This window comes from Physella acuta, unplaced genomic scaffold (assembly GCF_028476545.2).
Source record: "Physella acuta isolate Inbredline_101_S28 unplaced genomic scaffold, ASM2847654v3 ptg000335l, whole genome shotgun sequence".
Taxonomy (NCBI): Eukaryota; Metazoa; Mollusca; class Gastropoda; family Physidae; genus Physella; species Physella acuta.
The window spans coordinates 91,497-112,326 of NW_026731854.1; the positions used below are offsets into that span (position 1 = coordinate 91,497).

Below are 20,830 nucleotides of genomic sequence, written 5' to 3' on the forward strand. Positions count from 1 at the left end.
ATGGTAATTTATAAAGGGGGGGGGTGATCTCTTAATGTTGTCTTGATGAGGAGGAGTATGGCTTTTTACTATCGAGGTCAAGGTTTCTTTCACTTTTCTCGGGGGGGGGGGGGGGGGGGGGGGGGCGCAGGAGAAATGCTTGTAAAGATAAGGATCGAGGAATTGCTTAAAAAGCGGATAAGAATGGCACTTGACTTCTACAATGGGAGGCATAAACATGAATGGTGCGTCATATTGTGTCTGCCTTACGTCGTGAAGAATAAGGATGCGACAAAAATTTGTATTGATGTTGACAATCTTTGATTTTAGGCTTCATTTGTTTAGTCTAGTGCACATTTCCAGGTAATTTTCACTCCCTCCCCCCCCCCCCCCCCACACACATATACACATTACCAGCCCTGTTTAATTTTATGGAGATCTTCACATAAAAATTTCTGTGTTATATAATTTGTAATTATTTTACAAACTAATTGGAAGATATTTAATCCAGTCCAGTTAATAATTTAATAGGGACAAAATAGAAATAGAGGAAAGCCAATGGGAAATACCGTAACAAGCAAATGATAAAATAGTAGCCATCTTTGATTTGACAGATATATTGGCCAGCATAAATCTAGAGTGTAAACATCAAAAATAGATCTACATCACAGTACCCATGGCTAGATCAAACGTTCGTTATGAAGTGGTAATTATTTAATATTTAAGGGTATTTTCTTAATTAAGTACGCCACGGCTAGATTTAGATTCTCGATAATAAAGTAGAGTGTTGTACCTTCTTTAATCTTTTTTTTAGCCTCCTCATTTTTCTTAGTCAACTAAAACACTGAACTGTACCGTCTGTTACCCTGTACTACTCAGTTCCGTGTACCGAGAAGTGTTAGTGTGGTGAAGTGTAGTCTCATCACTCATCTCAGTGTTTTGAATGATTGAGTCTGAGTGTAACAGAAACTTTAACTTACTAGACATAGAGTCTAGATCTAGAGTCTAGACTCTCTAGACTACTCTAGAGTCTAGAGGGAGGCCCTAGGTAAAACTCCATTTTAGCGTATTTTATTCCCCGCTTCACGTTCACCTCCAGTTGAGCGTATTTTATTATAAACACAACAGAAACACACAAAAACGTTAGGAAAGCATTTACATTGGACTTATTTCTTTATGAAGTTTTGATTTAGTTTTGATAATTTGTCAAAACTTGAAAAAAATCCAAATTTGGAATATTGAATGCTATAACTATAAATAAACTTTTATAAACTCGCAATGACCCCAAAACTGAGGCCAACACCATTTCATCAAATAGCTATTGCCATCGACCGTGTAAGGATTTTTCTCCCGTTGACGATAACACGCTATTTAATTGGAACTGTCCTAGTGCTTTTTTATGTTGTTTTTTTTTTACCTTTTCTAATTAATTAAATGTCACATTCATATTAAAAAAAATATATCTAGCTCTAGACTAGCTCTAATCCTAGTGTTTTCCTACCGTTTTTGTCACTTTGTGTGTTTCGGTTGTGTTTATAATAAAATACGCTCAACCGGAGGTGAACGTGAAGTGGCAAATAAAATACGCTAAAATGGACTTTTACCAGGCCCTATTTTCTAGAATTGAAAGTTAGCTAGCTTACAGTATAATTGTTAAGTTTAGAAGATTCTAGATCTAGCAGTCTAGCTACTAACTAGCTTATAGCTAAGTTAAAGTTTTGAAGAAGTGACTGCTCGGAAAAAGATTTGGGGGAATTTTTATGGAATTTTAATGGAATCTTCTTTTTAAAAAAGGGTGTTAGGTTATTGGCAGTTAACTAAATACACACATGGCTGACTGGCTAATGTCAATTGCTAACCCTTTCCCTAACCCCAACCCTGGTCCTACCATACGTCTAAGCCTAATTTTTAACCAACAAATTAGTCGAGATGACAATACTATTAGTTACTATTAAAAACCCAACACACCTATTTAATGGAAGAGTCTGTTATCAGACATCAGTATCTAAAATCATCCAAAGATTTTTCGCCCCAGCATCTCCATCTCGTCGGCAGAAGATACGCAACTCAATAGTTCTGCGCATGTGAGGTGTCCTTAATATTGTAAATCAAATGGTGCAGCCTATAGTGTATAATTTAATTAATGTTGTTAGAATGCTGAAGCATCTTTTTAAAGATAATTTTTTATTTTAATAGTCTATTTTTTAATCTTTAGCTTAATTAATGAGGTTTTTTTGAAAACTGATGACTGTGGTGTTACTGATTTAACTTATATGTTGGTTACCTGTACACACTAGTCTAATTTATTTGTGTTAAATTTTTTATTTAACCATTAATGTCCCGTAACGCCCGCTGCCGCCCGACACCGTTAATGTCCCGTAACGCCCGCTGCCGCCCGCTTAAAATACGCATAGAAAAATTAAATTTGTTTCATTAAAATTTGGCCTACAAATCCTAATTTTTAACTAAACAGGAAGTCGGATAGTTTCAGTATCCTTTTCCGGTCTTATAATTTCAATGGCGCTTTTGAAAGATAAAAAATAATAGCTTCTTTCGATCTCGAAATTTTAGACTCATCTGTCCTTTTTTTAGTTGATTTAATGTTAAAAATAAAATAAAATAATGCCTCTAAACGTATCTAGGCATGTATTTTATGAATTATTTATCTTAAACATAACCAAATTGATATTTAACTGTTAAATTCGATGCTTAGTTGTTTAGACAAAAATAAATAAAGTTGACTACCGAAAATGACCTGTTTTGAATTTTCTCCGACATTTTTTATTTTTTTACTGTACTTTTACCGAATATAATATATTCTATTTAATACTGTTGGAAAGCCAGGTTTATTCCCAACATTAAGCAGTAGTTTTTATCTTAATTTTCAATTTCATTTAGACAAAAACAAATATTTTGTGAAACTATTCACTTGATCATACAGAGTTATGCTCCTTACATTGGGCCGTCATGGGTGGAGTTTTGGTAGAATGAATGGGACATTAATGGTTAATAGTCTGTCACAGAGAAGAAATTAACTCTAACTTAAATATCATATTATGATTATGTCTGGACCTTTTTTTTATTTTGGGTTACTTGCTGGAGTATGGAGTCCTAACTGGGATGAATGAAAATCTAGCTAGTCTGACTATATCTCCCATGCAAATATACGCTACTTTGATTTAAAATCAACCTAATTTTTAATCAAGCCCATAGGCTTCCATAAAGTAGACCTTCCCAAAAACAAATGTTTTAGCTGAAGGTACCAGTTTAAATTTTAAGAAGTTAAAACTGAGTGCAGTACCACATTCATGTGTATAAAAGCAATAATAAAATTAAAGCTGGAAATTAGGTTATTTTTTTTAGGAGTTAGGGAATACTTTAAAGTTCTTAAGTGTTGCATTATTATTGTCACTCAATAACTTTATTATTTTTACTGAGATTTAAGTTAATTAGAAAGTGTAATTACAACTTATTTTAGCTTCCGTCTGAGGAACAGAATGTCCCAGCAGAACCAGTAGCAATGACTATGATTATACCACCACCAGGATATACTGAAAGTGCCGTCATGGAGCAGCAAGGGGGTAAATATTCACCATAATTCATAGCATGTGCAATATTTATTTGTAAAAAAAAAAATCTTATACTGTTTTTCTCTGAATGAATAGTTTAAGTGTGTACATAGGTACCAGTGGTAAAGATGGTCATTGTTATTGCTAATATTCCCCAGCCCAAAAAGAAACAGTATTCATTGCAAAGGCTTTTTGAACAGTTTAAGTTTCTAGGTTAAGACTGAAGTTAATATTGTCCCAGTTCTTTTATCATGACAAAGCATATTGATGCATGACAATAACAGGCCAAAGTTCAAGTCATTTAAAGATAATTTCTACTTAGCTTGCGCTCCTGATTAGACATGAGATAACAGATTGAGTGTCATTACTTTTTAAAATGTTTTTTTTTGTATTGATCTCACTGATAAAAACACCTCCTTCCCCCATAAATGTTATTCTTAAAGTATACAAATTACTTTGGTAACAAACAAACAAAAAATTATGTATAAATATTATGGATCTAGGCCAACTTTATTTTAAGTAGTTGTATTACTTAACAGTTAAAAATTCATTTTTCTACTTTTTAGATATTCCAGCTTATGGTCCAGCTAAATTGCCTAATTACTTGGATGCCACAACTCTACCCACCTATGAAGAGGCAGAGAGGTCTAAGCTGGAGCAGGAAGCTGCTGCTGTCTCAAGTGGTCCGACACTTTCTGAATGTGAAGGCGGAAGGGTGTGTTTTAAATGATTATTAGTCTATTATTTTTACTTTATCGTTTAAGTAAAGAAAAATGTTTTTAATTAGTTCAGCAGTCTTTGCCTCTTCTTATACATTTTTATTTATTTTTTATAGCTGACAGGGTCAGATGGTATACCTGAAATAGCTATTGGCACAGATGGGATGTTCATTTGCACATTCTTGAGTGAGCTAAAAACCATTTTCCACTTTAAATATTAATGTTATTTACATAAATATTATTTAGTTAGACATTTTTAAAAGTGTATTGATTTGAACAGTGTTTCTTTTAGGGGGGGGGGGGGGGGGGAGTTACACACACTACTAAAACTATATAATTTTTATATAAATTCTATTTTGTATGGAAGAGATGCCTAGAAGAAACTAAAAAAATTAAAGTTTACATATTTTTTAAGCTAATAAGTTAATGTGTAATATATATATGTGTGTGTGTGTGTGTGTGTGTATATATATCTATATATATAAAGCAAAGTTGTCGGGTGCCCGATAGGGCACTTCCCGGCGCCGCAGGCGCGTCAAATTTTGTACAATGGTGCCTTGGGGCGATAGAACACGAGGGCCGGTGACGGTTGGCCGAAAAGTCTACGGAGAGGGGGTCAAAACTGACCTCGACTGACCGGCGCCTTATATGGGCTATATTATGAAAAAAAATTTCCTCCGACGACCCCCCTTGATATTTTGTGAGGTGGTAGAAGAACACCTAGGGGTGTCACAAAAAACTCTGCATATCTGGGAAAACTTCGTAAAGCGGTCAAAACTGACCAGTTGTATTTCCCTATATAATCTTTGTATTTTATGGGAAAAACAGAGGGTCATTTCAACGCAGACTTTAGGGTACTTAAGCTCAGTATATCTGGCTAATTTTTTGCATGCTTCTAGGTCAATGGCTTGACCTTTAGGGATAACTGTCGGTTACACTCAAAGCCCTCGACGAGGGCTAAAAAGTGACCGCGAGTGAAATTCTCTTTATATGAGCTCTATTACGAAAAAAAATTTCCTCCGACGACCCCCCTTGATATTTTGTGAGGTGGTAGAAGAACACCTAGGGGTGTCACAAAAAACTCGGCATATCTAGGAAAACTTCGTAAAGCGGTCAAAACTGACCAGTTGTATTTCCCTATATAATCTTTGTATTTTATGGGAAAAACAGAGGGTCATTTCAACGCAGACTTTAGGGTACTTAAGCTCAGTATATCTGGCCATTTTTTTGCATGCTCCTAGGTCAATGGCTTGACATTTAGGGAAAACTGTCAGTTACACTCAAAGCCCTCGACGAGGGCTAAAAAGTGACCGCGAGTGAAATTCTCTTTATATGAGCTCTATTACGAAAAAAAATTTCCTCCGACGACCCCCCTTGATATTTTGTGAGGTGGTAGAAGAACACCTAGGGGTGTCACAAAAAACTCTGCATATCTGGGAAAACTTCGTAAAGCGGTCAAAACTGACCAGTTGTATTTCCCTATATAATCTTTGTATTTTATGGGAAAAACAGAGGGTCATTTCAACGCAGACTTTAGGGTACTTAAGCTCAGTATATCTGGCTAATTTTTTGCATGCTTCTAGGTCAATGGCTTGACCTTTAGGGATAACTGTCGGTTACACTCAAAGCCCTCGATGAGGGCTAAAAAGTGACCGCGAGTGAAATTCTCTTTATATGAGCTCTATTACGAAAAAAAATTTCCTCCGACGACCCCCCTTGATATTTTGTGAGGTGGTAGAAGAACACCTAGGGGTGTCACACAAAAACTCGGCATATCTGGGAAAACTTCGTAAAGCGGTCAAAACTGACCAGTTGTATTTCCCTATATAATCTTTGTATTTTATGAGAAAAACAGAGGGTCATTTCAACGCAGACTTTAGGGTACTTAAGCTCAGTATATCTGGCTATTTTTTTGCATGCTCCTAGGTCAATGGCTTGACCTTTAGGGAAAACTGTCGGTTACACTCAAAACCCTCGACGAGGGCTAAAAAGTGACCGCGAGTGGAATTCTCTTTATATGAGCTCTATTACGAAAAAAAATTTCCTCCGACGACCCCCCTTGATATTTTGTGAGGTGGTAGAAGAACACCTAGGGGTGTCACAAAAAACTCGGCATATCTGGGAAAACTTCGTAAAGCGGTCAAAACTGACCAGTTGTATTTCCCTATATAATTTTTGTATTTTATGGGAAAAACAGGGAAATTTTAACACAATTTTTAGGTTACTTAACGTCTGTACATCATGCTAAGTTTTTGCATACACTACTATAGATGACTAGGCCGTATGGAAAAACTGTTGGTCAGACTTAAAGCCCTCGACGAGGGCTAAAATATGATCTTGAGTGAAATTCTCCTTATATGAGATATATATATAAATAAATTGACGAACGATCCCCTTAATATTATGTGACGTCGTAGACCGACCCTGGAGGGTAACAAAAAAACTTTATTCCCGTCGGAAACAGCCATAATAGTCGTTAAATATGTTCATATACCGTAATTTCTTATATAAGCATAGCAACTGTTTGTAAAAAAAAAAAAAAAAGACATACGTCATACGTTCAGTTTTCAAGGGAGGTAACGTTTTTTAAATTATTATTTTTCAAATAATTGTATACTATTTTAAACAAACAGAAAATGACGAAGTATAGCATTTGTTTTAGTACAAAATTAAGTTGTTAATTCAGTTACGTATCCAAATAAAATAAATAAATAAATTTCAAAAGGCAATGTAATATAAACTATGAGATGTACTGTTCATGGAACCTGTGTAGTTCTAATTCCATTTTAGTTATACATTGCGTACTTTCCAATATTTCTCTGAGAACGGTATATAAATGACAATCAAAAACATTTTTTTTCTAAAGTTAGCATTACTGTTTAAATTAAAGCACTCCACACCCAATCCATCGCTAAATAATTAAGTATTCAAATTCTCAAATGTTATTTAAAAACCTAAGCGAAGCTAGGCAGTATGCCTAGTATATATATATATATATATATATATATATATATATATATGTGTGTGTGTGTGTGTGTGTGTGTTTTGCTTACCTTATGTTGGTAGTAAAAAGGTTTAATTAAACAATGTTTTTTGGAAAATATTTAAATTGACCAATACAAATGTGGAATAACTGTGATGAGGTAATAAATGTTATTGGAAACTTGAAATGTATTATCCCTCTGATTAATATCAAACCATTTCCACAGTTTCCTTCCTTTTCAACTGGCTTGGTTTCCTACTGTCTCTCTGCTTATCAAACACCGTTGCTGGGAGATGTGGTGCTCTATCAGGGCTCGGCTTATCCATAGTCAAATGGGTGGTCATTGTGAAGGTAAATACAGTATTTTCAACATGTAAACAAATGCTAAATGTATTTTTAAATTGATTTGTTATATGTAGTAGTATATGTAACATGCTGAATGGTAACTATTTCTTTTTCAGCACAACAATTGGGGCAACAATGTTGCAGATGCAGATTCTTGGCTGTGGTGGCTTCTAGTTCTTTGTGGTGAGTTGATTATAGATTCAGCAAATGAAATTATTAAGTATGGTTGTTAGAGAAGAATTGGGCCCAATAAATCTAATTGTGGTGTTGCACTATATAATTTATTTAGAGCCACACTTCAGAAGGTTAGATATGTTACTTATCTTTTATACTATAGTAGTATAGTAAAGTAAAGTTTCCCTTTCAAACCTGACGGTCTATGGGGCAAGTGAAGTAGAGTTCACTTGTTTCTGTGACCTTGGCATATGAAGAGACAGTGTGGTCAGCACTATGCCCAGCCGCCTTTACTTTCCCTAACTTAAGTTAGGTACCCATCAGAATTGGGTGGACTCAGGGACGGTCTACTGACTTGAATTCGAATTCGAGACTTACGGGTTAGCAGTCCAGCTCTATATAGTAGTATAGTACTTTATAATAAAATTAATTACTTTGTAATTTTGGGAGTAGTTTGATTCAAGATTGGAGAAAAAGACAAGTTATTTTTTACACTAAATGCATATTAAATTTGTTAAATTTTACTTCTGAAGCAGTAAAATTTAAGATCATCTTTAAGTTAACCATCATAAAGTATAACACATCAGCATAACTTTTCCTTTATTATATTTATTATTTAAACCTGGTGGGAAAATACAAAATAGTATGTGTAGATTTTGGATAAAAAATGTGCTTCTTTGCTAGACAAACACTAAACACAAAATTAGTTAAACTAAATTTATTGCAAATTAAAAATTCAATTTAAAAAAGCCTTTTGAGATTACTGATATAAAATGTTATATTTTTCAGGCTTTTTACTTTTCGTCAGAGGATCAATTCAGTATGTCAGAGTAAAGTACGAGTGGGCTCGCCTCAGTGGACACATTCGTCATTTTAGGTTAATTTAGACAAAAGTTGTCTCCATTCATTCAAGAAATATGATGCTTAAATAATTGATGTAGTCTTCTCTCTAGCTACCCATATCAAATCCTATTTATGTGCTTTGGGTTTTTTTTATTATTAGTGGTCTTTATCTTACTTGGTTAAGGTATTACTACTCCCTCAATTGTTTGTTTCAGAAATTTTAGTTTTCCTCCCTTAACCGTATAAAAATAAAACTGTCCAATTTTGTTTTGAGTGCCAAAACCTTGAAGCAAAGTTCTAAAAAGTATGTTTTTTTTTTTAAGTTAAGAACAATCCTCATACACTGTATGGTAGGCTCTATATATTTTGTAAAATAAATTATTGGATGTACATTTTTTTTAACAAATTTAATACACACAGAATGAAGAGGAAATGTATAAATGTTCTTCGTTTCCCGTATAATCATTTCAAGTAAATCTGTCTTTCATTTTTTTTTAAATTGTAAAAACTACATTTTAGAGAAAAAAAAATTATTTTCATGAATTTCCATTATCAGTTCTGAAATTTAGTAATAATAAAAATAGGGAATTATCAATTCTACTTTTTAAATTTTGTCTACCTTAAAAGTCTGCACAATTACTTTTTAAACATTTTATTTGAATACAATACATTATAACTTAGCTGTTTCTAATTTGTCTGTACAAAAATACAGCAATTTTATCAGTTATTTAAAAATTTTGATACAACTGAATTTTAAAGTTTTGACATGTAAATCTTTTACATTTGCAAATTTCTAAATTCTAGTTAACAAATTTCTTAAAAATAAATCTTTGTACTATTGTATTTGTCATGGCTTGCTTTTTTTCTTTCACCAGTTCTAAAGTTTATTATTCAATGGCTTCAATGAAAACATTTCTAAGCTCTTGTTTTTTTTATGTATTAAATTTTGTGTATTTATAATCCACATTGGAAATCTTTCAGAGCTATTTTATCTTTCATTTGGTATTATAATCAGGATGTTATTTTGGAATATTTCACCAACTTTTAGAATGTGTTCTAAAACTGTAAAAACAATTATCGTTTGTAAATATTAGATTTTAGTACCATATATATTATAACAAGGATCAAAGCTGCATGAGTATGTTGCCTCTGTTGCCCACATTTTAAGCAAAAGCAAGCTGCTCTCATTCCAATGTTTTATTATTTTTTTAACAGTCTGTGAAGGCAACATTTTTTTAAATAAATGCTTTAACTTTTAAAGAATTGTTTTTGCACCTTTGCATGGGGGAGGGGGGTTTATCCTATCTTTTAAGTAAATTCATTTTCATAGATGAAATAAGCAGGTGAGATGATACTCACTGCACTAGTGTAGCATTTTGTATACAACTAAGTTTAAATAAACCATTGCACTAACCTAAGTTTACCGAATGAAGTCTTTAAAGTTAATTTAGTGTGCCTTGAATGATACATGGCCTTGAAGAAAATAGTAGCAGTAGATATTAATTGGTTTAGATATTATGATTGCTTTTTTTAAATTTAGATTTTAATAAACAATTCCAAGATTTCCTTTATTTTAATTCAGGGAATGACCCTAATTGAAACCATTTTCATTTAATTGCTGTCTACTTACTATAAATGTTTACATGTTCTTCTGGAGATGTAAAGTGATATTTCTAAAAACATTGCAGTGAGTAAAATAAATATTTTAAAAACAGTTAATAGTTTTATTTCATGTATTTTTTTATTTTAAAAAAAAATGGCATTACATCTCTTCATGTGCTAGAATTGTAGGTGTACTCATTTCTTCTGTCTGTCCAGCAATAAGTACCTTATTTTGTTCCAGTGAAAGTAAGAAATAAATTGTGTATTCCCGTGCCACTATAAATGCTGAACAATAACTTACGTAATGAAATCAACAGCTACACAATACCAAATAAAAACAATTGTTACATTTAAAACCTTATAAAATCTCATTAACACTTTGACATTGGTTACTATTCTATTTCTATCTAAAGAAAGGTATATTCTTTTTACTTTTAGTGCATTTTGAAGTTTATAACACTTGTTTTATCAATATACTTTTTAGTAATTAGATAATTTAAAATCAATTCTATATTCTTTATAAGCTCATTTGTTTTTGAGTCAATGCCCCTCAAAAAATGTTAGCTTTGTACCTGACATCACTTAAGTCATCTGCTCTTCACCTGAAAGGTAGAAGAGCCATTACTTCCTATATCTCATTTGTTGTTATTGAATATCTTTCGATCTTTAAAATTTCATTTAATATCTAATAAGAATGAATATTAGATATTCTTTCATTGTTATAGGAAATAAACATACTTTGAAAGATAAGTGGCTCAAGATTTATCCACCAACTCACAGATGAGCATTGTGAGCTAAGAAAAACTTAGAATGAGCTTGTTTGAGAAATGCATCAACAAAATTGGTGGAATTGATATTCTACACCATTAACCATCTTCGCATAAAAATGGAATTTGTTCTATTTTTAATTATTATTGTCAGTCATTGAGACAGTCTTTAATATATCTGAGGAAGCTATGCATAATTAAGCTCTACACTAAGTACAAATAACTACCAGTTATCAAAATAGAGCTGTCATTTTAAGGAACTCTATGATGAGGAAGTGTTGATGGCCAATCAGGATGCATGCTGTATTCACCTCGGCGTAGATGGGGTAAACATTGATACTGGCTTCTAATATGTGGATTGTAATCACATGGTGGGTGATCCCGCAAGGGATCTGACCTCAGTGTTTGCATTATTCTGGAAGTTACATTGTATTCTGAAAATGTAAACAGCATAATACTGAGAACATGTTAAATGGTCTTTTACAAATACTTTTCTATTGGATCCAAAGTATATATAAACATTAAGAAAATATTTTCTTAAAATAAAGCAAACAAGGTTAAAATTATATGGTTAATTTCTCTGTTTCATACCATCAACTCCACTATTTTTCATCCATCTATGAAGAGAAGGGTATGAGCTTTTAGGACGTTGCACTCTTGCAGTTTCCTGAAAGTTTAGAACAGTACACCAAAAATATGATAAATTATGCTTTGTGACACAACATGTTATTGATTTTATAAAAATAGCACAATTAAGCAAGGTCTTAGGTTAATTCATTAAGTGTGAAATCAATTTTAGTTGCTACTCCTGTAAAGAGCTAAAAGGATTACATTGTATTGAGCTATGAAATTATGTCTTAGTAGGCCTATTTACCTGTAGCTTCCTTGTCTCTTCATGGTCTCTCACTATGTCATAAACTCTTTCATGATCTGGAAATACAAAAACAGTTGTGACTTCTTTTTTTAAATTACTTAACTATTATTACTTTTGAAGTTTCTTTGAAAGATTTTATAAGTAAATTAAATGGTTCTTACTAAGACGAGACCGTAAACCAGAACTTACCTACATCATCAGCCAATTTTACCCAAGCTTCAGCTGCCTGTGCTTCTTTTGGAGGGAGGATTTGCTTGAAGCCCTAAGATTATGTAATTAATTTTAAGATTGTATTGCTTATGATGATGATGATTGCTTATATCACTTTACATATATACGAATACATGAATTATTTATTTATGGGTTATTTAATCAAGTTCATAAAAAAACATACAATTTTCAGAATCTACTATATCAAAATAAAATACTGTAAAATATTAACTTACATATGGGTCTTTATATACTCTCAACAAAGCAGGATCATTTTGTGCCAGGTACTCTGGTGTAATTTTCAAAACTTGACCTTAATAAATAGGAAAAATATTTATTTTTTATTTTCTATATCCCACTTTAATTAATGGAAAACAGATATAGCTTGAAATTTGTAAAATATATATTTACTCACAAAGAGATGGATTTTTCCTTATTGTCGAGTCTAAATTGGGATTTCCTTCTATATAACGAAGTCTTGTAGTCAGGAAAACTCTGAAATTGAGTTAAAATGATAGTGTACTGGCTTTTGTTTGAGTGGTGGTTTCTAAACCCATAAGATGCACCTTCAAGGGGAGGCAAAAAAAGATTTAAATGCTGGTAGGTCAACACAGTATCATACTGAAGTTTCTTCCTGCTGGTATCACAGAAAGAAGACACATGACTATATTATTATTAAGCCTAGAAAAAAAAATAAACCTAGGGTTGATTTAGAGTTTTCTTAAAAATTGACTGCTGTGTCCTTCAGGATTTCATAAAGAGTTTTGATTGTTTCCCTTTTCTGTCAGTGCCAATGGTGAAAGGTTGCAACTTTCTTAAAAAGTAGATAATTGAATTAATTAATACTAATAATAATAATGACATTACAATAATAAATGGCTTTTTTTTTTAAGCAACGGGGTCAACAATGTCTACTAGAATCTACTACAAGTCTACAAGAGATACCCACCTGTAGTAAATACTTTAGTAAATAGTTACTAATCAAGATTCTAGAATAGATCTGTACTTACTGTGGAGGATGCGGATTATTGCGCCGATCACTTGACGATGGTCGAGATTTGGCTTGTGTGAGTTCGTTAATTTCTCCACCATTGTGAAAAGTTTCATAAGTTGTAGGCTTTTGTGCTCGGCTATTCCATAGCCTTTTGGCATTTTCTTTTATCTCTTCGAATTCCTGGGGTGATAAATGAAAGTCCTTATGACGATTTTGAAGAGCGGTACTATCCAGTGGATAAAAACCTGCAGACCGCACTCTGCGTAGTCGTGATACAGGTTCTCCATAACCTGGCAAAATATGTCCGGTTGCCATTTCTTTAAAAATGTAATCAAACCAGAATATTTACTTCATTTATATTATTCTTTCAGTCGATATAAATTTTTAAATGCAACAGTCTGCATCAACAAACTCTCTCTTGCTACGATCTAGGTAGTCTACTTTGATAGTACTTTGTTTACAGTCGCCAAGCAATCACCAAACCGGATCGAAATCTTTTAAAAATAAAGTTAACTTTACTACTTTACTGAAATACGCTTGCGCAGTAAATAAATTTAGCATGTGACCATGCGTCATTTCCATGTTTGTAAACAAAACATATTTTCTGAGAAAGAAAATCGTATAGACGTTTTGGTTTTAGAGATCGAGTGTGAATTGGTGATTTTTTTTAAATATCTAGATCTAGATCTAGAGTCTATAATAGCCTATATTATATTAAACAGAAGCTTTTGAAGATCTGTATCGACATATCATAATTTAGGTTAAATCACTAGATCACTAGAGTCAGAGTTATTTATTTACTTGACTCAGAACTGGACTATTACTACCCGGGCCACCAGAGTACCAACCAGACAGTTGAAACAGTGACAGAGTATCACGACTCTAGTCTGATTTAGACTTTTAGTTAATTAGATAGAAACTACAAACAGTCACAATCAGTGAATCTCAGTGAAACACTTATCAAATCACTAAACTTAAAACCTAAAAAATACTAGAGTCTAGTCTAGTCTATAAAAAAAACTTTATTTTTCAGTTTACATCTGAACTTACAATCAAATCATCAACCAACGACAAATTGCAATAACTTTATTAACTACTATTCTAGATCTAGATCTAACTTTTACTTTTAGGCCTACTTTTTTTTTATTTGAAAAAAAAAGACTTGATCTACTGATCTAGATCTACCTGACCTATCATATTTTAATTTTTTAGGGCCTATGCCTAAATTTAAATTATTTATCGAAAGCACAGAGTTAAAAGAAAAGTTGATTTGGAATTTTTTTTCTTAGGCCTATCAATCATGAATGTTGATTTAATTACTAGTAGAATAGATCTATCACCAATAGTCCATAGACTATAGACTATAGACCTACTATTTTTTACTTTACTATAGATCAGGGGTCTCCAAACTACGGCAGCGGGGCGGATGAAGCCCGCAAAGTCCTCTTATCCAGCCCGTGGAGATATTTTTGTCCAAAGAAAAATCGTTTGTTGGTTATTGTTGAGGAACTTTGCCCAGAAAAATCAAAGACATGCCTGGAAGAAACTGGCCCCCGAACTGAAATTTGATAGTTAATGAATGCGGCCCTCGGACTGAAAAGTTTGGAGACCCCTGCTATAGACTATAGTAGTATACTAGTATACTATGTATGTACTATGTATATATATTTTATATTCGGCACGGCAGGTTGACATTTGGATTATTTTATTAAGCCCTAATAATAATCAGGACTAATGCTAATACTCTAATCTTAGTAATCTAGTCTTCTAATACTAATTACTAATTAGGCCAATTACATATAGGCCCTATAGTACATAATTAATAATTAAATAAGATTAGGCCTAGTCATTTACCTAGCATATAAACTCAAATCCTAACTAATCAATCCTTATACCTAATACTAAAACTTTTTCTTATAAAAAGTGTTACACAATATAAAAAATAACGTTGCTCTCTTTTCCCCAGTCATGATGATGAATTAAATGCTATTGTTATTATAAGATTGATATTATTCTTAGAAATATATTACATGAAATGATAGTCATTTGGGAATAGTCATATTGAAGCTGTTGCGTCTTAAGCCCCAAAATACAACTCCAGCCATCTGTGAATAACCTAGACCTTAAGATGAAGTTTACCAAGCTAGGGCTAGACTAAATAAAATGAAAGCAGCACTGTGATGTTTAAAGACCTGGTTACACTCAACACTGCATAGTAAATGCGATAGAACCACCTCAACATCTCTAAACAGTAACCTAGGTTCATTACCCTTAATCAAAAGACTTTTTTTACAGGTTATTTAAAATACTTTTTTTTTACATTTAAAAAACTAAATTTCTGGATGTCTGCATTTTTCCTCTCTTTTGTTGAAGTATACAATTTTAAACATAATTTCTGATGAACAATAGCACTATTTATTTTAATAATGTGTCATTAATATAAACAAAACACTTTGACATGATGGTCATTTGGGGATAGGAAATTCAGCTCATGAGTTTCTGTGACCTCAGCTTATGAAGGGATTGATGAGTCATCAATAATAAATTGAATACAAGTAATTAATTATATTTTCTTTAGGCTGTTCAAACTGAAATTTTAATTTCTCTACACAGAAGAATGCCTATTTTATATTCAGTGGTTGCCAGGGGCACTACTGTCCTTGCTAAGTATGCTAGCTGTGCTGGAAATTTTACTGAAGTCACTGATCAGATATTGATGAAAATACCTCAAGAGAATTCTAAGCTGACATATTCACATGGAAGGTTTGCAACAATCATGATTTAATAGTTTTTGTATTTATATATATGGATATATATCTCATAAAGATCAATAGAATATTATTTTAATTATAATATGGTAATTAATGCACTGCCTAAGTCATTGTTATTAATGACTAAGAAGTTGTAATGGCTAAATGTCGTACTTTAATTATAACATATATCTTAAGTTTATAAAACACAATTGTATTAGAGTTGTAATGTATTGTATTATTTCCAACAGTTATTTGTTTCACTACGTCACAGAGGACAGAATAGTTTATCTTTGTATTACAGATGATGTGAGTTATTTCCTGATTCTTGTTTGCTTATAGGAAATTCTGTAGATTTAACTAAGCATTATTGCTGTTACGATTACCTGAATACACAGTTTTTTTAAACTAAATAATGTTTTAAAGTTTGTCATTTCAATAAAGTATACTGAGAATTTGAAATAGTGAATAAAATAATTGCATAAATGTTATTATCAAAAGTATGCCATTCCCACCATGATGACTACTTGCACTTTGCGTTATTTGACAATATAAAATAGTTTCCTTTATTCATTTTATGATTTCAGGATTTTGAAAGGTCAAAGGCTTTTTTATTTTTAAATGAGATTAAGCGAAGGTAAGCATTATTTTGCCCTAACAGCTTTACACACTATCATTTTACACAAACTTTTTACACAGAATATTTTTTTTCAAAAATGACTGTTTCCATTAACAGGTTTAAAGCACAATATGGGGTGAGGGCCCAAACAGCACTTCCTTATGCCATGAACAGTGACTTTTCACGGACAATGGCATCACAGATGGTACGTAGCATTTTTAAAATTGTTTACATCTATATTTCCGTTCCATGTAAAATAAGCGAAGACCAATAAAGTTTCATATCATAACATATTTAAACGCATTCATTTAGTTGTTCACAACTTTAGATAAATTGAATGTGTATAATTTGGTACACAAAAAAAAAAATTACTTTTATTTTACTTTTTAAATATATTTGTAGAGAAGTGTTTCTGAAGATAGACCTGATCAGCTCAACAAAGTCCAAGACCAGGTTGATGAACTAAAGGAAATTATGGTCAAAAATATCGGTAAGGGAATTAAATTTTAAATAGCACAATTCTTATTCCTGTAATTCCGTCTAAAATTGATTACATATTTCTTAAAAATAAGTTCTATTCTTGATTAATTATTACTTATATATCTGTTTGGTAGTAATAGATTAGAGTTTAAATTGGGGTTCTTTTCACTTGAATTATTTAAAATATATACTAACACTTACACTGTCCTCTTTTTTTTTGCTATTAGTTTTTTGTTTTGTTAATATTTTAAAAGAATTATAATTTTTTTATTTCAGATCAACTTGCAGAAAGAGGTGAAAAACTAGAATTACTTGTTGACAAATCAGAGGATCTTAGTGCAAATGTAATTGAACTAGCATTTTGTTTTTAAAAATTATTATGTATCTAAAAAAAATTTATTTATTTTTAAAACCCTGATGATAAAATTTATGCTATAATTTTAAAGTAGATTATCATTTTGTTTCAAAAATTGTATTTCAGGCAGTTTCATTCAGAAAAACAAGTCGAAATTTGGCTCGTTCGTTGTGGTGGAAAAATGCTAAACTTCTTGTTATCATTGGTATTGTTATAATAGTAAGTATAAATATTTCGCTTTTCAAAACATAAACACCATTAATTTCAGTCGCAGCTGTAACTAATTCCACACTTTTTCATCAACAGGTTGTGATCTACTTTATTATATCAGCGTCATGTGGAGGATTAAACTGGCCTTCCTGCACCTAAGTGGAGCATGGGGAAATAAGTTGTGATTTCATTGTGGATTATCTTTTTTAAAAAAAACTAATGGCAGTTCATAATTTGTAAGTGGTTGTATAAACTCACAGATCTCAGAGATCTGAAACTAGAACTAAGAGCAATTGTAGTTGTGTAATAACCAGTTTTATTGTTCCTTTGCTTTCAACTGGATTTTTTAAATTTTTACCTTGAACTTTGTAGGGAAAAAGGAAAATGCATTTAATTGATGTTGTGCATGGGTTCCAAATAACTATGGATGCTTTGTCTTATATTCTCTGTTACTTGGACCTTAAAATGTGAATTTAGTTGCTGCTATAAGCATATTTATAAAGCAAAACAGTTGTACATTTCTTTTGCGCTTCATCAAAACTGGTAAAGTGACATAAAATATGTAGTCAGTTGTGTTAATACATTTTGTCTAGATATATTTATATTGCACTCTAATGTGTAGGAATAGAAGTATGCTTTTATAACTGTGTCAATGCTAATTTGGTTGTAAAAACTTACAATTCTAGAATATGGACACTAGCCCATAAGCAATAATTATACTTTTTATTATAGAAACAATCAGTAGTTCTGTGAAATTAGAGCTCAAATCTTACAAATGTTCATTGAATTTTGAAGATTTACATGGAAAAAAATTGAAGATCTTATTTTGGACTGAACTATTTGTGACCTAAAATTTAAAAGCACAACAATTGCCAGTTATTCTAAGCATTTAACTACTCATGTTTAAAATTTTATTACCAAATATTATTAAGATTTAGTAAAATGTAAACATACTTTTTTTTTTTTTTTACATTGCAGCAGTAAAGTAATATTCTTAAAACTGATTGTAACCAAATGCAAAGCAATTTTTCATTTAACAGTTGTTTTTACATCTCTTATATATTGAAATCAATTCTCACATTAATGTATAGGTGTAAACCTTCCATTAAAATTATTATAGGTGGATATGGCTGTGACTTCTTCAAATTAATTTCTCAGTTCCAAGTGTAATGAGAAGGGTATATTTAGTGCTTACGTTTGTTTACAGACAGTGTAAAGTCATGTTGTCCAGTTAAAATGTCAGATCTGCTGTTTTAGAAAAACAGGCAAAGCAAAACAGTTGACTGCTTAAACATTACCTTCAAGAGATTATTTTCAAATTTTATTCTGTTATATTTTTTTTTAATTACAATTTATAAAAAATATATTTGTATTATTATTTATTTGTATCACTATTATTAATTTCACCAGAATTAAAGAGATCACCATACCTTTTTAAATACAATTGTTTTTGGAAGAATGTTAACAAAATTAGTTCTTTTTTATTATTAAAACTTTTTGGACAACTTTGTTTTTCTTCAATAAAAAAATCATTTTCCCCCCAAAACTACATTTTTAGTTGGCATAGATCTAATATAATATAGAAAACAATGGGGCTTCTAGAATTGTTTAGCTTCAGGATACTTTCAAGGAATAAAATTATTGGTCAGAAAATGCTGTGCCTCTTTTTTTTTTTTAGCCATAAGAAATTTTTTTTATTTTAAAAACTCTGTTACTGACCTAAACTTAGTGGGTTAAATTCTCATGTTTCTATAGACAACAATATTTATCTGGCACCATTGAAGAGGCACCATTGTAGTTGACTTTGTCTTCCACTTGATATGTGTCCCGTTGCTAATTTAAACTATCTTTAAATATAAAATAGATACTAGGTAGGGTTTTTTATGCATCTAAAAATCATTAAAATTTGTCTTAAAGCTCAAGCCAGACTTTTATGTAATAAAGCTTGTGTACAATTATCTAATACATTGTACAAATGTGTATACTTTGTCATTGAATACAGAACAGCTCTGCTTTAATTTATTCTGTACATAAAATTTGAGGAAAAGTTTGATGCGCTGGTGGGCAAATTTTAAAATTAAAAAATCATTTTTTTTTGTTTTACATTCCCACCAATTGATTCAAGTTGCCCATTATTGCTGAACTCAAAATCTCTTAGACCTGAATTTACAGGCCACAAAGGGCTGTACAACTTTTCTCTTCCTCAATTCAAATAATTTAAAAAGTCATTTTAGTTGGTGATTCATCTTGTTGTGTATCATTTTATGTTATGGTCAGTTAAAGATTGGGAATTATTTTTTTCTGATAATTTTAATGTTTGAGGTTGTTTTTTTTTATTGTTTGTAGGTAGTCTGTAAAATTAGTGTTTTTAGTGCAATAATAATGGGTCTGACATTTGAAATTCTCTACTTTTAAAAACCATTATGCAAGCTTTATCTATAATGAAAATAATCAAATATTATTTTCTGTTAACCTTCAATGTATACTGGTGTTTCTATTTGCTTGAACTGCCTGACTCTTCTGTTTTCTTTCAATAAAATAAATTATATAATTAATCCATGTTTTGTGGATTGCACATTTTGTTAAACGGTCTCCCTTGGTATGGTTTAATAACTTTTTTTTTAAAGCTAGCTATCTTTAACTTGAGAATACTTTCTGTTGGACCAAAGTGTATTCAGGTTACCTTCATCTCCCGTATTATAAAAAGAAAGTATTTTTTTTTTGCTTATTGTTTTGCAGTGTTTCCATATAAATATCAAACTCTTTATTGTACTATTTTTGTAAATATTGCTTGTTTTACTCGTATAATTATTTGGTTAAAATAATATAATTCTTATTGATGAAGTTGTTTTGACATGCTATTTTGTTGTTAAATTTTGAATTTAATTTTTAACTAAACTGTTATTTCAACTGTGCTCGTTAAGGTATGTAAATAAAACAGCTATAATAATATTGATAAAGATGGCTTTGTTGATTAGTTTTTCTAATTCTTTTGGTTTGCCTGTCTTTATACTACATTATCATCATCTGTTGCCTTTCATGTCCTAGACACATGGAGCAGATGAGCTCATCTGTTTCTATAACCACTGCATACACAAGGATAGTATGGTCAGCACTAGCTAAGTTTCCCTAACGTAAGTCAGGTACCATTTAGAACTGAGTGGACTCAGCGGACATCCAGCAGATTTTAGCCTGGGATCTGAACTCGAGACTTTCAGGCAAGCAGTCGCAGGTTCTATCTCCCTACCATGTTGTCCCCTTACTACATTACACAGTACACTTCTCAGACCCAATGACCAAAAGAGCACATGTAGTGGGGTTCTCTTAAAAACTATTTGTGTTGAGCACAAACTCATC

General features: G+C 31.7%; 3 protein-coding genes across 5 annotated transcripts; 2 read left to right on the forward strand and 1 right to left on the reverse strand.

Moving 5' to 3' along the window:
* The first annotated feature begins 545 nt into the window (after positions 1-545).
* On the forward strand, positions 546-9,011 carry LOC131940950 (NEDD4 family-interacting protein 1). The gene is made up of 7 exons (XM_059299885.1): positions 546-685; positions 3,458-3,560; positions 4,115-4,263; positions 4,384-4,453; positions 7,477-7,601; positions 7,712-7,778; positions 8,559-9,011. Exons 1-7 carry the CDS (start codon positions 656-658, stop codon positions 8,654-8,656), a joined length of 642 nt encoding a protein of 213 aa, XP_059155868.1. The 5' UTR covers positions 546-655; the 3' UTR covers positions 8,657-9,011.
* Positions 9,012-10,355: 1,344 nt separating this feature from the next.
* On the reverse strand, positions 10,356-13,544 carry LOC131940949 (uncharacterized). 2 transcript variants are annotated; one of them, XM_059299884.1, is made up of 8 exons: positions 13,512-13,534; positions 13,076-13,376; positions 12,481-12,560; positions 12,302-12,378; positions 12,045-12,117; positions 11,856-11,911; positions 11,573-11,648; positions 10,356-11,415 (listed from the first exon to the last, which is right to left on the reverse strand). In XM_059299884.1, exons 2-8 carry the CDS (start codon positions 13,372-13,374, stop codon positions 11,234-11,236), a joined length of 843 nt encoding a protein of 280 aa, XP_059155867.1. In that variant the 5' UTR covers positions 13,375-13,376; positions 13,512-13,534; the 3' UTR covers positions 10,356-11,233. The 2 variants fall into 2 exon arrangements, with proteins under 2 accessions (XP_059155867.1, XP_059155866.1); XM_059299883.1 differs by having other exon boundaries at positions 13,076-13,544.
* An 81-nt stretch (positions 13,545-13,625) lies between these two features.
* Positions 13,626-20,427, forward strand: LOC131940951 (vesicle-associated membrane protein 7). 2 transcript variants are annotated; one of them, XM_059299887.1, is made up of 9 exons: positions 13,626-13,716; positions 15,673-15,822; positions 16,061-16,118; positions 16,397-16,446; positions 16,546-16,633; positions 16,831-16,918; positions 17,185-17,252; positions 17,390-17,482; positions 17,570-20,427. In XM_059299887.1, the coding sequence occupies exons 2-9, from the start codon at positions 15,677-15,679 to the stop codon at positions 17,630-17,632; spliced, it is 654 nt and encodes a 217-aa protein (XP_059155870.1). In that variant the 5' UTR covers positions 13,626-13,716; positions 15,673-15,676; the 3' UTR covers positions 17,633-20,427. The 2 variants fall into 2 exon arrangements, with proteins under 2 accessions (XP_059155870.1, XP_059155871.1); XM_059299888.1 differs by having other exon boundaries at positions 13,688-13,708.
* The last annotated feature ends 403 nt before the right edge of the window (positions 20,428-20,830 follow it).